The sequence below is a fragment of the Penicillium waksmanii genome (assembly GCF_028829765.1).
Source record: "Penicillium waksmanii strain IBT 27052 chromosome Unknown utg000009l:1.0-4314994.0:1.0-4318279.0, whole genome shotgun sequence".
Lineage (NCBI taxonomy): Eukaryota > Fungi > Ascomycota > Eurotiomycetes > Eurotiales > Aspergillaceae > Penicillium > Penicillium waksmanii.
This window is the reverse complement of record NW_026643255.1, coordinates 234,497-250,867: the sequence shown is the minus strand read 5'-3', so window position 1 is coordinate 250,867 and position 16,371 is coordinate 234,497. Positions and strand designations below refer to the sequence as shown.

Sequence of the window (16,371 nt, the reverse complement as noted above, 5' to 3'; positions counted from 1 at the left end):
CCCGCCTACTGTTGGCAAGAATTGGTCATCAACCTTTATAAATCGACGCGATGAGATTCGATCACGCTTCTCTAGACGATACGACTACCAGCGTGCACTAAATGAAGATCCAAAATCGCTACGAGAGTGGTTCACGACCGTACAACGTGTTATTGATGAGAACGGTATACAAGCGGAGGATATCTACAACTTTGATGAGACAGGATTTGCAATGGGTCTTATATCTACACAGAAAGTGGTCACACGAGCTGAATACTATAGTCGGCGATCGATACTACAGCCAGGAAATCGTGGATGGGTTACTGCTATTGAAGCAATTTGTGCAGATGGCTATTCGCTACCGCCATGTGTGATTTTCAAAGGTAAAGTCGCTATTGCTGGTTGGTTTGATAATCTACCACGCGATTGGCGATTTAAAGTATCCAATAATGGCTGGACTACCGATGAGATTGGCCTACGCTGGCTAGAAAAGCTATTTATCCCATCAACGAATTCACGTGTACGTGGTCGATTTCGGCTACTAATTCTTGATGGCCATGGTAGCCACCTTACGCCTAAATTCGACCGATTATGTGCAGAAAACAATATCATACCTCTGTGTATGCCTTCGCATTCATTACATCTACTACAACCGCTAGATATTGGCTGTTTTGCAGTGCTAAAGCGTACATATAGTCGCTTTATAAGTGATCTTGCACGCAGGGGATATAATCATATCGATAAATTCGATTTCTTGGAAGACTACCAGCATACGCGGCAAGAAGCCTTTCAATCAAGCACTATTCAAAATAGCTTCGCAGCCAGTGGCTTAGTACCAATTGATGCAGAAAGAGTGCTCTCGAAGCTTAATATCTCTATACGAACACCTACACCACCACGCAGCCGGCCAAGCAGCAGATCTAGCCAATTCACACCACAAACACCTAGAACCGTTACTCAGCTATTCAAACAAGCTTCTATGTTAAAGGATCTGCTAAAACGACGGTCAAAAAGTCCTCCAAGCCCATCAAAAACTATCTTGGATCAACTTATTAAGGGTCACTGCCTATCGCTACACAACACTGCATTGCTTGCGCAGGATAATGCAAATCTACGCGCAGCAAATGAAAAGAAACGCCAGAAACGTAATCGGTCGCATAAACAGATACCCTGCGAAGAGGGTTTGACCGTTGAAGAGGGCCTACAGCTAGCTACGCAGCTAGAACTATCAGCAGAAGCACCTATGGTAGAATCATATACGCAGGGCGAATTGCCTATTCAGGCAAATAGGCCGGCTACTAGGGCCCCGCCCAGGTGTAGTGGGTGTAGGGAGATTGGCCACAGGATCAATTCATGTAAAAATCGCTATATTTAGTCAAATGGGTAGGCGTTGGTTGAGATAATCGATTTTGAAATTTTCTAATGGTGATGGGTGTCTCGGTCGGCCGGGTGTCTCGCTCGGGCGGGAATTACGTTATGCCACTATTTCCAGGTGTCGATCATGCGCCTCTTCACCATCATGAAGGCACAGGTATTGACTATCGAGTTCAAATTCAAGTGATCGACATTGACCTCTAACTGGATTTCCAGATAACAGAGCCGAAATAAGATTGTTAGGCGAGTACCTAATTCGACCTTGCAACAAAACTCGCCGAACTCCTGCAAGAAATATCATTATCGTACGCCATCATATTGTGCGATCTCATCTGGAGATAACCCTCCATTTAATTTATCAAGGTAGTCATCAAAGCGTCCCGAAACCCGAATGACTTCCTTGAGATGCTCATATGTAAGAGTCGTTCCCTTCCATCTTGCATGCTGACGAGCAGTCGTGATCACATCCGTATCTGCCTTCCATTCAATCGCTCCTCTTGGAGAATGTGAAGGTTATCTCTCAAATCAGCAATATCGACATCATCACCCATCGTTTCAAGCCGATCAAAAAAATTCTGCCAGATTCGAACCCGTTGTTGAGGTCTAAGGCTCGGATAGTGGAGAGCGAGCTGGATTCGAGATCGAAATGCTTCATCAAAAGTACTAACTCGATTGCTTGTTAAGATCAAGATGCCATCATAATCCTCAAGAATCCGTTGCTCGAGAAAGATGTCCGCCTCGTCCAAGAGCACTACACAACCCCAAATACGGCCAAGATATAGGACAGACTCGAGATATCTCTCCACGTCTTCAACCTTGGTTCCCACAGTATAGTGGCGTCTTTGCAATTTCAGCCACACTTTCCGCTGTTAAAGTTTTGCCAGTTCCAGGCCCTCCATGAAGCAAAAGTATAAGACCATTTGCCTTGCCAGCAATCAGGTCAGTTGATTTCTCTATCTCGATTTTATTTGTCACAAGGGCTTGGATCATATCTTTTGCACTGTGCTCAATCATGAGGCTATGAAACGCCTCTCTATTCCATTCGACATCCGTTATGCGATCAAGAGAGATCGCGTACCACTTCGTTCGTCTGAGATTGTACCCTTTAGCTCGTCGAGGCAGGAGAAAACAGAATCTTTCATCGGAAAGCTCATCCTGAGCCATTTCCTCAGCGCTAAGTCTTTCCGACGCTATGTACCCCAGCCTGCTCTTCCCCGGATGAAGTTTTCCATAGGTCTCCATGTCTATCATATATCTCTCGTCTCCCTAAGCTATGTTAAATTGAGCAGATCAGGATTAAGAAGAAAAGGCATACTATTTCTGTAGATTTATCCGTTTTCTGGGCTTTATACGACACGAGTCTCCTGGAGCGACACTTCCAAAGGGTCTTCCCTCGTTTTTGCAGAGTGTTAGATATCGTTTGGGGTGCATATTTCAAGGGGAACACATTGAGATCTGCGAGAGGTCTTGCTGTCTTCGTGAGATTCTCATAGGACCGTAGTTTTGATGGCGCATTCTTTCCAAACTCCATCCCTCATTCTCAACTTCGTGCTCGAAAGTCCTCTCGGCGTAAGCGACCCGGCTACCCAATCGGCTTCTTTTAACTCGACAACTTAAAGTACTAGAATAGCAAGCTCTTGATTAGTTTAAATTCGAATATAGTCACTCCGAAGATACTTGAACTTCAGGCCTTCCCAGCCGTGTATTGAAAAATTGAAAAATAATCACAGCTAGAGAGCGGTCCGGAATAAAAGTGTTGATCATCCATCGATACAGTACGTCCCAAAACTGGTGCAACCGCCTACACTCTTCATTTGATTATTTAGCCCCACTGCCAAGAAATGTTAATCTATATTGGGAGTTCTTCCGACAGTTGCATGGGTATCTCCTCGTACGAAGGTTACATACTAATTCCAAGCATGTATTAGCATGTAAATTTCAATACATGTGACACCTCAAGTCCCTCATCCGACGCAGCTTTCCTCGGGAAGCGTACGTGACAATCAATCACGAGTGGTCTAACCAAGGATGTCTTTAAACCTAGCTCCTTCCAAGCATGAGCTTATCTATGACATGATCCACGATGGCGAATTATCGATAACCGAGATGGTACAGGCCGCTGGTTGTAACAAGAGCACCATTTCAAGAATTTCTGTAAATATAAGAATGTTTGGCAGCGTTAAAGCACCGCCAATTAAAGGCGGACGACCCTGTAGTATTACTCCATTTATGTTCGAGGCTTTGTGCGACCATTTGATTGAAAAGCCTGCCATATACCTGGACGAGATGGTGGTTTTTCTGGGGGACGAATTTGCTCTTTAAGCAAAGATTCTTCCTTGAATCCTAATTGCTAAGATGCGCTAGCCTACAGTTGGAGTTTGTTTTTTGAGTATCCTTATCAGTGGGGCCTGTATTGTTCCTTATACAGAGTAACTACTAGTAGGACATATGGCCTAGTTATGTTATATTACGTTGACAAAGTTTGCAAACCCTACAAGCCTTTTGTGATTACTGATTATGCTTATAACAGTCATATATAGTGTTAAATACTTAGTGACGCTCAGTATCTAATTAGGGGTATTCCCTGGCGCTTAATAAAAAGGGAAACCTAATTAACCTATACGGCCTGGTAGCTTATCTTGGCGGCTATTCTGAAAGAGGATGCCGCTAGACGAGCGGGTACCTTCAGTCCTATACAGATGTTGGTGCTGCCTAACTATGTATAGATAAAACTAAATATCTTATAATATCTATAGATTTAGGCAACCAATGAGATATACTCTTACTGTTTTGCATGATCTATAATAAAGTGGATTAGTTATAACTAGGCTCCAAGATTTCTTAGCGGCCTGATTCAAAAGGCTTCTTATAGATCCTTTACCACCGTCAAAATAGCACTGATAGCTTACTTACTCTCCAGTGGCTTATAAGATGATTTCTGCGTGGTTCCTTAAATTGCTGGATATGGCAGCAGCGGTCATCACCGTACTATTTGTTTTTGTCTCGTTTCTCATTAATTATAAGCGGGAAACACCTAGGAAGTCTTCTGTGCTATAAAAGACAGCTCTTCGAGTTGTTCCTATGCTGCTTGCCTCGGTTTCTTATATCGCCGAGGCAACCATCGTCTCGCGACAGCGCCATAAACTTAGCCACATCCAAGATTATCTACTCACGATACTTATTTTCGCCTTAGTATAGGCTTCAACCTGCTTCCGCAAAGAGCTCCTTATTCCTAAAGTTTTTGGTCTTTCCTTGATTTTACTGCTATCCGGTATCCCAGTCCTAATACTACATACAACGTATCCAGCAGTGGCCTCTATATACAAAGTATTGTTGGCCATCGATTTTGTCCGACAGTTCATTGTTGTCGGTCTGCTGATTGACTGCCTCATTTGCTCCCTTTTATACAAAAAGAAGACAAAGCAGGAAGAAGAAGAGGAGGAAGAGGAGGATAAGAACGAGGAGGAGGAAGCAAGACCTCTTCTCAGCCGCTTAAATAGCCAAACCAATCAAGTCTTGTACGGCACCGAACCCCTAGCCTCTTGACCCGCTAGTACTAGCGATTCCTCTAGTAACGACTAGGATTCTGATGGTGAAGAGAATAAGCCCGAGAACTCTCAGACTAGCCAGCTTCGTAAGAGCGGCAGCTAGATGGTCTATATCTACAACTTCAAAGTCTTCCTACCGTATCTAATCCCCCGGAGGAACCTCGAAGTACAATCCTGTCTCCTAGGGTACGTATTATACCTGGTTAGGGACTGCTTTCTCAATATCCTGGTTCCTCGTCAGCTAGGTATCATCGTCGACAAGCTTTTTATAAGACAGCAACCATTCTCTGACCTGGGGATTTACTTTGCTCTCGCTCTGTTGTACGGCGATTCAGGCCTACAGATGATCAAGTCGCTAGCCAAGATCCCTATCGAGTAATTTTCGTACCGCCAACTTACGAACGCAGCCTTTAACTATGTTATAGGCCTAGAAATAGAGTTCTACTCTGACAGAGATTCTGCTGAGGTAATAAAGGCTATTGAGTAGGGCGAGGTACTAATAAATCTCCTGGAGACTGCTATATTGGATATTATTCCTACGGTCATTGGCATGTTCGTTGTAATCGTCTTCCTCTATATCAAGTTTAATTCGTCTGCTGCGCTTTGTATGCTCCTTGTATCGCTGGCATTCATAGTTCTCGAAGTCGTCACCTCCAGCTGGAACGTGGAAAACCGCCGGCGACTCACCAAGGCCGAACGAGCCGAGGTGCGGGTGATGTACTAGGCCATCTAGGGCTGGCAGACGGTTTCCGCTTTCAATATGTTCTCGTATGAGAAATTTCGTTTTCGGGGCGCTGTTGATAAGTATCTTCTGGTAAAGAAGGATTAGTCACAGAGAGATATATATACGAGTGGCCTAACAGAGGTACTCGTTCCGATAATATTTTTTGCTTTAGCGTACCTCGTCGCTTACGAGGTCTGTGAGGGCCGTGCTTCTTCGGGAGATTTTGTCTTTCTGACCTAGTATTGGGAGTACCTTACCTGGCCGATTAAGTATCTATCGCACGAATACTGCTACCTTATGGCTTACCTTATTGATGTGGAACAGCTGCTCGACTTATTTATGACGCAGCCTACCGTTGAGGATAAGAAGGGTGCCCTAGAACTGGGTCTCGTTAAAGGGCTGGTGGAGTTTAAGTACATCGGCTTCTTGTACCTTGCCTGGAAAAGCGCTATCCAAGACGTCAATATTTCTGTATTACTGGGTGACACTATTACACTAGTTGGTGCTACTGGGGCGGGGAAGACGTCGCTCATGAAGCTGCTGCTCCGATATTATAATGTAACCTCCGGGAGCATCAAGATTAACGGCTATAATGTTCGCGACGTTACCCAGGGCTCGTTGCGAAACGTCCTCAGTATAGTTATGCAGGATCCTATACTCTTCAATATATCGATAATAGAGAACCTACGCTATATAAAGCTCTTAGCTTCCGATGAAGAGATCTATAATGTGTGCCGAGCTGCCGCCATCCACGACAAAATTATGTCTTTCCCTAAGAGCTACTATACCAAGGTCGGAGAACAAGGCGTCAAACTATCTGGCGGGGAGGTCCAGCGATTGGCGATTGTAAGAGTTTTTCTAAAAGATCCCCCTATCCTTGTTCTAGACGAGGTAACCAGCTCTATCGATACAGAGACCGAATCGGAGATTTAAGGTGCGCTGAAGCGGCTGAGTAGAAAGAGGACTACTTTTGTGATTGCCTACTGGCTATCAACTGTTGTATATGCGGACCAGATTCTCGTCTTGGGAGATGGTATGATTATCGAAAGAGGTATATATGCAGAGCTATTAGAGAAACGGGGTCGGTACTATGTTCTCTGGCAGAAGCAGTTTCTGGGGTCAGGGGAAGCGCCGTTGATAGAGACGTAAATGGAAGTGGTAACGGCATAAACTATAACTTACTATAGACTTATTATTGCTAGGGTTATGGAGTACCCCAGCCTTTTCACAGATTAGAGTGGAAATAATAACAGGACTTTACCGGTGATGCTTAAAAGCTTGGAACGATCTCATTGGAGATAGTTATGTATTATATAATAGTGGTGGCCTGTATATCTCCGAAAGTGAGGAGGCGTTAGGGTAAATAAAGTCACCTATCTACATCTGGACTATTAAACAGGTTTGGTGCTATAGAGTTTTGTAGTGTAAATATACTCTGCTCTAGCGCATTGGATATATTGGAGAAATTGGATATAATGTAAAACCGTAAAAATGTTAAAAGAAATACCCTTTAGGAAATAGAGAAGTTCCTCTGCAGACTTCTATCTTGCCACGAATCACCCTCTGGACCTCATTGTAGGACGTTGCATTTAAGGTAACTAACTATAACTCGTTATGGCTATATAGTTTGACGGGACCTAAGCCCGATAGGGAAAAGCGGGAGAATCAGTCGAAGAGTATACATAGTGACACTAGTTTCGAGACGTACTGTAGTCACTGATGGCTTTCCTTATTTGTCCGTTCTAGTAGGAAGAGGTCCACCGTCCTCTATATAGTTAATCGATATCTGGAGCCGGATCTTCTTGCCACGACGGAATAGATAGGCCTACGCTAGCAGCTATCTCTCCACCGCTGTCCAATCAACACTAGTACCTTCAAAGTATTTGTCAATGTTCCGTTAGGAATATACCGATAACACTATATCTGTATCATCTAGTCTCACCCGTCGGCCACAGGCTGTCTTCTGCCCTAGAATATAATAAGCATCCTCTTTTATCTGTTCCCAGTAGGATCTAAGTGGTTAATAAGGTCTTATTTTGTATCCTTAACCACAACTCAACTGTTCAATTTAACCCTCCACTCAACCTAGTAGTAGATACAGTCCAGGGTTTGTTTATTCCATACACTTCCATCTATACGTTTAACCACAGGATCAAACCTCTGCTGGTTAGATAGATATTTATACAGGGAAGGTAAACATTCACCAACTATATCCTTAGGGTCGGGTAAAGGGTAGATTACTGATGGTATCTATTCACGATCTGGGTAACCAGGGATAGGCGTATACAAAGAAGTCTGTTCCTATAGAATGGGCGGTTTAGGTTGAAAGCATCATTATAATCATCGTTAAAAGGAATGTGAATCATCCCCCTAAGACAAAAGGTACCACTAAGGAGTCTATTAACAGGATTATATATCAGCTTACACCAAGTATGACCCGGGGCATAAAGAAGAGAGGTCTGTGGCTCATAGGCTGAGTATTATAGTAAGCGGGTTCATAGGTAGTCTATAAGGACAGTAAGCAAGTAAAGCAAGTTACTTTTTGCAGGTCGGGTACCGAGTAAGCCCCCCACACTGACTTGGGCAAAGGAGCAAAAGGGAAGTAACAGATCGCCAGATTCTCCAGGCTCCCAAACTCTAGTTTTTGGCTTGTTTGCATTTCCATGGAAAATTCTATTTCCGTTGGATCGCCAATACAGTCACAAGACGAGGCACCGTATTTTAATGAAAGTAAATCACGGTATCGAGACTACTCCGGAATTATTGTTATTCCGACTATCTTCCTAATATGGTCTAGTGTTTCGTGGCAGTCGGGCTAAATAATCACTTCAAGAGTGTCGGTTGCACCAGTTTCGGGACGTACTGTACCAGAACATCTCGGCTAATTCTAGCTTTTCATGAATATTGCATCGTCACGAATGAGACTTGATGACACCTTTCATTAACTTGCCCCCGTAAACCTTTGATTATCCCCCGCATAATCTTCTCATATACTCCGTAGATCTCACCGCTTTCCCACAGCCAACGCCATCCGCACTGGCGTCCTTTTATTAGCTTTCGGCCCCTTGCGGGCGATCATCTCACTCCTTTTTTTAAACCTGCCAGATTAACAGACGGAGCTCCTCATTGCGATCTCCCGGTCGATCATGATGCTGTCCGGCCGGGTTATGAATTCGTTTCACTCGACCCGATATTGTCACTGGCTTAGCATTGGCTGACGTGTGCTGGTGCGAACAGATCGTTCTAGACACAGTACACTCACTCACTGCAGTGTGTACAAATACAGTTGGTTAGTACCCAACGGCAGAAGTCAGCAAATTGTCTCCTTAGCATCGAGCAAGGAGATCGCCATTATTCACTCCTTTTTGCATCCCCATTGGTGCCAAGGGTGCACCCACTGGAACCTGGGCCAGAAGGTGACGCCTGCAGAAGATAGCTTGGAGATCCTTGCATCGTCTCCTGGCCGATGTGGCCCTCGGCTGCGGCTGAGACGCGGTTTCATCTCTGCCTATCGCCCGCATCGCCACAGCTCTCGGGTGTTTTTCTTTCCTTCCTTTTTCCTTGACTCGGATCATCACGCATTCAGAATTACGTATTTTGCATTGCGAGCTAGAACAATAATAGTAACCCCGTAGATGCATTTTCTCCACACGCACACAGAAATGGGGGCGAATTGACTGCTAAATGCAAACTGCAGAATTTTAAACTGAGAATTGACCGCATACCATGGCATGCACTGCACTACTGCGCCGTACTATTGACTCTGCAGACCGCTACGGAAGATTCACGGACCACATGGGATGAGAAGGGAGACTCCAGGATTGGTCCTTCTTCATGCCCACGTTGGTGCATCAGCAAGGTCGCCTGGTCGGGGATGAGACCTGTACAAAGGGCCAGTTGCGTTGGCAATCCTGCGCTGACAGAACCTGCGTCGACTTTTAATGCCTGGTCCCCCTCCGTTTGAACTTGTTTTTGCTCTTATTTTGTTGAGCTAACCCCTTCCCCTCAATCTCTTCCCCCAATCCACTCGTTCACTATTAATTATCCTGGGTTTATACGCCCATAATGTCTACATTTTTTAATCCAGGCGAGCAGCCCAAAGAGGGTATTGTGCTTGGGAATAATGCTCCCTCTGACACAGATAGTCACAGTCGTCCACAGTTTAAGGGGAAAGCTTCCTCTAAAGCGGCGAGTGAGAAGAGCACGTTGATTGAGGAACCGAGGAATTCCAACGCTTCCAGGACTTCCAATATTCGAGCCGAAGATACCCAGAAGGATACTGCCAATGGTACTACCAGTACCACCGCCAATGAGACTGCCAAGAATGAAGAAGACTCCAACAAGGAATCCGCAGTCAAGGACAATGCGGAGAAGGAGGTCAAAGACGACGAAAATAAAGCAGACAGCGATGTCGACGGCGAGAAGAGTCACGAGCCCGAAATCGAATATCCAGCGGCGTGGAGGCTTGTTCTTATTACCATTGCGCTATGTTTCTGTGTGTTCTGCGTGGCATTGGTGAGTACACGCCATCTCAATTGTATCAGAAAGTGAGTGGCTATCTAACAAAATCCAGGATAACACTATCATTGCAACCGCCATTCCCAAGATTACCGATCAATTCAACTCTCTCGACGACGTTGGCTGGTATGGAAGTTCCTACTTGCTCACTACTTGCGCTGTCACCCTGATTTTCGGGAAATTCTACACCTACTACTCTATCAAATGGATTTACCTCGCCGCCCTTTCCGTCTTCGAGATCGGTTCCCTCGTCTGTGCCACAACTCCGACCTCCGTTGGTCTTATCTGTGGTCGGGCTATTGCTGGTCTCGGTGCTGCGGGTCTATTCTCTGGTTCTATCTTGATCATTGGCCAGACTGTTCCGCTTGACAAACGGCCGATGTATACCAGTCTTATTGGTGCTATGTTTGGTATTGCAAATGTCGCTGGTCCTCTGTACGTTGTCTCCTCATACTGGAAACAGATTCAACAGCTAACATAGGATAGTTTGGGCGGTGCTTTCACTGATAGACTCTCCTGGCGCTGGTGTTTCTATATCAACTTGCCTATCGGAGCTGTGACCTTCTTATGTATTATCTTCTTCCTCCCTGCAAACAAGCCATTGAAAGAGAAGGGTAATTGGAAGAAACAACTGGGCGAATTTGACCTTCTCGGTTCCCTCTTTTCCTTCCATCCATCATCTGTCTTCTGTTGGCGCTTCAGTGGGGCGGTACCAAATATGCTTGGGACAATGCCCGAGTCATTGCGCTCTTCGTCGTTTTCGGAGTCCTTTTCTTCGTCTTCGCCGTCCTGCAATGGTGGGGACAGGACCGTGCAACTGTTCCCCCTCGTCTGATCAAGAACCGAAACATCTGGGGCGCGGCGTGGTATTCGTGTGCTCTGGGTGGTGCATACTTCGTTTTGACCTACTATGTGAGTATTCTAACACTCCCAATTGCCATTTCCCTTCTATGTCGAGCAGAATGCTAATACTATCACAGCTCCCAATCTGGTTCCAGGCTATCAAAGGCGCAACAGCAATCAAATCTGGCATCATGAATCTTCCCATGATCATCGCCGTGGTCGTCGTTTCTCTTCTCGCTGGCGGCCTCGTCACAGCCTGTGGCTACTACACACCCTTCATGATTGCCTCATCAATCATCATGACTATTGGTGCCGGCCTTCTCAGCACCCTGCAAGTTGACTCCGGCCACCCTAAGTGGATCGGCTACCAAGCGCTCTTCGGCATCGGTCTCGGACTTGGAATGCAACAACCGATGATGGTCATGCAAACGGCGCTGAACCCCATGGACGTCCCTAGCGGCACGGCGATTGTTATGTTCGCACAAACGCTGGGTGGTGCCATCTTCGTCTCGGTCGGACAGAACGTTTTCCAGAATCAACTCTTCCAGAATCTTGCTCACTATGCGCCTGATGCCCCGGCCGCGCAATTAGTCTCCGCTGGTGCGACCATGCTGCGTACTCTTGTCACAGGTGATGAACTGCATCGTGTCCTTGTTGCGTACAATGAGGCTATCATGCAGACCTTCTATGTCTCTGTTGCGATGGGTGCTTTGACCCTTGTCGGTCCGATCTTTGTTGAATGGCTCTCTGTTAAGGGGAAGAAGATTGAGATGCCCGCTGCTTGAGTGATGGAGGATCTGAAATATCCTTCTGTCATTTCTTTTTTTTTTTTCCTTTCGATATCTCCCCCTCTTCGTGCATATTCTTTTATTTCCTCTTGGCTATGCGGTGATCCGATTCTGGTCTGGGATAGTATAATATGGTTGTTATATACCTAGTGACTTGATTTGAGTAATACAGTTGTTTATTGATGAAAGTTCCCGGTCTGTAGTAGACCCCATGTCTAACTCTATTAGTATGCCCCGCTGAGATCAACGCTAAGAAAGAAAATGAGATGAAGCGAGGGATTTTGGGTATAAAAGGGCTATCATTAAACCGCAGCGTACAAGCTGAGATAAATCCCCCAAATCACACCACAAGCACTGCCAAAAACGACACGCCGGTCTACGGGGATGACAGTATACATCAGCGTTGACACGATCGGGCGGTATTTCATCCGGGCGATCATAATCGGCCGAAAGTCCTGCTCCGACATGGTTAGAACCTTGGAAAGGGGTGTGCAATGATGGTGGTTATATCTCCACATTGAAGAGATAAAACCAAGAAGACATACCTCAATGATCAACTCCCGAACTCTTCCAAGTGCAACCCCCTTCAAAACATTGATTAAGAAAACAAATAACACAATATTTACCACACCCGCCACAGTCTGGTCAAAAAGAAACTTCATCATAAAAGCATGCAGGCCAGACTTCCTCACGCGAGGCGCCCATCGACTGGAACCCTGCCCTTGAGTTTGCTCCTGAATCTCGGCCATCTTCTCCTTCTCCTTTTCCCGATGATGCGGGAGCTGGGCATCTGAATCAGCAGACCAGGGCCAAAGGGAGACGAGAAAGGCGCGCAGAGACGCGAGTGAGCAAAGTGCTTTAACACTGCATGAGCGGGAGGAGAAAAGTGTTGAGATCTCCGCGCGTGAGGGAAATCCTGGATACTGTGTTTCCAGGGCGCGTTGCCAGTAGAAGTTCAGGGGCACAATTAGGATGCCGTAAGAAACGAATTGGAGTAGAGCCAATATGTTCAATTTGAATGGGGTCTGGAGAGTGGTTAGCTATCATTCTTTTTTTTTGGTGAAGTCTTCTCTTTCTATTTCTTTTTTTGCTTTAGCTTGGAAGATAGGGATAATTACGGTGTTGTTGCGCTGGTCGATTAGCTGCGCGAGGATGTTGGAGAGGGCATTTAGCACGGTCGACTGCACGAATGTGACTGTGAGTGCAGAAGGCATTGTATTATTGTATTTGCGACGCCATGTGAATTTTCTCCGAGTTTTGGGGGGGGGATAACGGCAATCCAGGGCCGTTCAAGTTCATGTTGAAGTGGAGTGGCGCTGGCAGTTCCAATTTGCGCTGGGGCCGCCAAGACGCGCAACCGTGTCCTGACAGCCCGAGATGATCGACATTGCATTCGGCTTGAGAGTTCAAGTTTCAACAGATCTGGAGAGGTTTCTACCAGTTGGAACATAATTCAATCTCATTGATTTCATCACAAGTACTACAGTGCTACTGCGAGTACCGCTAGGGACTGCCTATGCTTGCAGGTTCCAAGGTTCCAAGGTCGGAGCCTGAGGTTGTCCCACCAAGGATATAGTTATGTACTAACTATATACTACTAGTACTAGTATTATAGACATTGGCAGTATCCCGGTCTTACAAGTATGGATGCATTTGACCATCTGGGCAGGAAAGTTCATGTTCCTTGAAGGTTGAGGGAGTATGAGTTTTATCTCAATTTTACAACGCAACTGGAAAAAGCTGCCAGTAATAGTAGTAACTACTAGTACTACGAGTCAATATTTGAAAAGTAATGGATTAGCACCCTACAAGTAGTTTGCCATTCAGTGGAATTCACTGAAAGAGCTGAGGGTTTGAATCTTTCCTCTCCGTTTAAAACCCTACCTACTACTCGTACTGCAGGGCCAGTACTTAGTACTTAGCAGTTAGCTAGTTAATTAGCAGTGATATGAACTAATAAAACAAGTTCACTTCGAGTAAACTTGACATCCATTCATTCTATTGCATTTCTCATAACACGACATATATATCCAGTCCCATGCGCCCAGCCCTAGTCACTCGCACCAGAAACTCGAACAGGCACAACTTTTTGAAACTCAACATTCGGCCCATCCTTCGCACTAGTAAAATGATCCACAAGCGCCAAATGACCCTTCTCATCCTCACCCTGCCGATCCGCAAGACTCATATCGAAAAGGAAAACCAACCGCGCAAGCGTCAATCGCATCTCCATAAACGCCATGCTCTTCCCAATACATCCACGAGGCCCGATACTAAATGGACAAAATGCCCGACGCGCCGTCTCGATGTCTTCCTTGCTGCTTTCCCAGCGAACTCCGGATGAGGTGCTGCAGGTTGCGCCCTCGATCCAGCGCTCTGGGATGAATTGCTGCGCCTCCCGGTAGTATTTCTCTTGGCGGTGGATTGAGTAGGTTGGTGTGCCGCAGTCTGTGCCGGCTGGTAGGAAGATACCGTCGACGACGGCGCCGCCTTCCATTACTTCGCGGGGTGGTGCGCCGGGGACGGCGGGGCAAAGACGGAGGGCTTCGTCGATGCAGGCTTTTAGGAAGGTTAGTTCATTTAGGCTAGTGCCGCTGATGATATCTTCAACTTCTGTGAAGGCGGTGCGGACTTCTTCCGTGAGCTTCTTCAGGGCGGATGGTGAGCGGACGAGGTAGAAGAGAGTTGCGGCGAGGGTGGTGGAGGTTGTGTCGCTGCCGGCGATCATGAGGACGTTTGCTTCGCCCCAGAGTTCGGGCGTGCTGAGCCCTTTACCTGTTTCAGGATCCTTGGCATTGAGCAGGTAGTAGAAGAAATCTTTCTTTGCTTCGCGGCCGGCGGAGGCTCGTTCTTGTGCTCGTTTGTTTGCTTCGACGCGCGAGTTCATGATGAAGTTCCATCGGTCTTGCGTGAGGCGGCGGATGAGAATCTGATCTAGGTTCCAGCGGTCTAGAGGCATCCAGAGACCACACTGTTGTGTTTTTGTTAGAAGTTGATGATTGATATCTCTCGGGCGGAGGGAGGTACTCACCACATAGTGCCGGTTCGCAGCACGATCAACCAGTCCAATCATGTGTCGGCGACTGTCGGTGATCAACATGTCAAAGCTTTTCCCGAAGCATAGCTCGCCCATTACATCGTAAGAGAGGTAACTGAACCAGTTGCCCATGTTGCGCACAAGGCCCTTCCGATCCTGCGACTCGTCTGCTTCGAATCCGGATCCGGCAAGGACCGCACAGAGCTGCCGCACATGAAGCAGCATGACATCTTCCATGCCTTTCAGTGCAGCGTCGGAGAATGCCTGGCTTAGGACGCGTCTTTTGCGGCCATGCATAGTCTTGTCAATGGCATTGTGGGTGTTATACACACCTTTGATAGCTGGGAAGGCATTGTAAAAGTCCGCTTTTTGAAGGCGTTTTCCGTGTCCGTAGATGTCGTGGAGACCACGATCGGTGTTTACGGAGACAAAGTTCGGGGCAACACGCACATGGCTGCCGTACTTTTGGTGGCATTCATCGAGCCAGAGGTGTCGATCGCCTTTGAGCCCATGGTAAAGTTGGACCCAGGGAGTGATGGATGCTAGAGGGGGCCCGGGAATGTGTCGTAGTGGATGTACGAAACGATTATAGAGGATATAAGCGATGGTCTAACAATTTTAGTCTTTGTCCGGGGTTTTTGGAGGGGGTTTAGGGGGGTTTCATATGTGGAGATGGCGGGGGATGGGGATGGAGATGAGGAATGGAGTGACTGGAATGGATGGATTGCTTACCAGCACGACCAGCACCGCAGCCAGATCGCCTAGTATCCGGTCGACACTGAGATGTCTGAGCACAGGTTCAGCTAGCATGGTGTTGGAGTTATTGGATCAGCATGGAGGTCAGCACGAGTTCCCAAGTTCAAGTTCTTTATGGTTTTCAGTGAGGTGGTAATACTTTATACTCACCGCGGCCGAAGATACCCGCAACCAGCCGAGGATCGATGACGGAGCCTATGAAGAGCTGCGTATAGCAATCTTGCTCGTCTCGGTGGGTTGCACGGCTATGGCCGGATATTTTCTTTGCTTTTTTAGGAATGTGTTAAGTGCCCCCGTGATCTTCTGACGTTTATGAAGGGGGTGGTGTGAGATAGAATCGAGTCTTCTGTTTGGTTACCACTCAATTGCCTATTGCGGGGAGAGGTCTTACAAAGCTTGGTTGATCCGTTTAAACAATTAAGTGGTTTATTATATAGCAAGAAACAGTGGCTGAATGGCTTATGCATGGCTGTGAATAGCTCTACCTTAGGTCTCACTCATATTATATCAGACATATCATATAGGCAGGCCATCATCAGCATAGACTAGACGGCCGTCCTGGACTTCAGTAAATATGCCCCCCAAGAATTCAACCCCACCACGGCTGGGGGTGGCTTTCAAGTGCGGCATACCGCTAGTATCCGTTCCTATTTTTGGTGGATACCCGCTGGTTTAAGCACGTCGACCATAATGGGTGGGGTTGCTGAGGATAGCTGACTGCAAGCCTCCTTTATCAGGAGTCTCAGTTCACGAAAGAGGGGAAGATGCTTGCTGTCTCAGGGCGGAATAAGCGCTAGGCGATTC

General features: G+C 46.5%; 4 protein-coding genes across 4 annotated transcripts; 2 read left to right on the top strand and 2 right to left on the bottom strand.

Annotated features, from left to right (window-relative positions):
- Nucleotides 1–5,922: 5,922 nt before the first annotated feature.
- N7481_010448 (uncharacterized protein) lies at nucleotides 5,923–6,558 on the top strand (the record flags this gene model as incomplete). The annotated part of the gene is made up of 1 exon (XM_057269667.1): nucleotides 5,923–6,558. The coding sequence occupies one exon, from the start codon at nucleotides 5,923–5,925 to the stop codon at nucleotides 6,556–6,558; it is 636 nt and encodes a 211-aa protein (XP_057116841.1).
- Nucleotides 6,559–9,690: 3,132 nt separating this feature from the next.
- N7481_010447 (MDR family MFS transporter) lies at nucleotides 9,691–11,771 on the top strand (the record flags this gene model as incomplete). Its single annotated transcript, XM_057269666.1, has 5 exons — nucleotides 9,691–10,140; nucleotides 10,199–10,578; nucleotides 10,630–10,825; nucleotides 10,846–11,055; nucleotides 11,124–11,771. The coding sequence occupies 5 exons, from the start codon at nucleotides 9,691–9,693 to the stop codon at nucleotides 11,769–11,771; spliced, it is 1,884 nt and encodes a 627-aa protein (XP_057116840.1).
- Nucleotides 11,772–12,076: 305 nt separating this feature from the next.
- Nucleotides 12,077–12,988, bottom strand: N7481_010446 (Mpv17/PMP22 family protein; the record flags this gene model as incomplete). The annotated part of the gene is made up of 3 exons (XM_057269665.1): nucleotides 12,077–12,250; nucleotides 12,320–12,799; nucleotides 12,893–12,988. The coding sequence occupies 3 exons, from the start codon at nucleotides 12,986–12,988 to the stop codon at nucleotides 12,077–12,079; spliced, it is 750 nt and encodes a 249-aa protein (XP_057116839.1).
- An 836-nt stretch (nucleotides 12,989–13,824) lies between these two features.
- Nucleotides 13,825–15,621, bottom strand: N7481_010445 (cytochrome P450; the record flags this gene model as incomplete). Its single annotated transcript, XM_057269664.1, has 3 exons — nucleotides 13,825–14,745; nucleotides 14,806–15,420; nucleotides 15,544–15,621. 3 exons carry the CDS (start codon nucleotides 15,619–15,621, stop codon nucleotides 13,825–13,827), a joined length of 1,614 nt encoding a protein of 537 aa, XP_057116838.1.
- Between the last annotated feature and the right edge of the window lie 750 nt (nucleotides 15,622–16,371).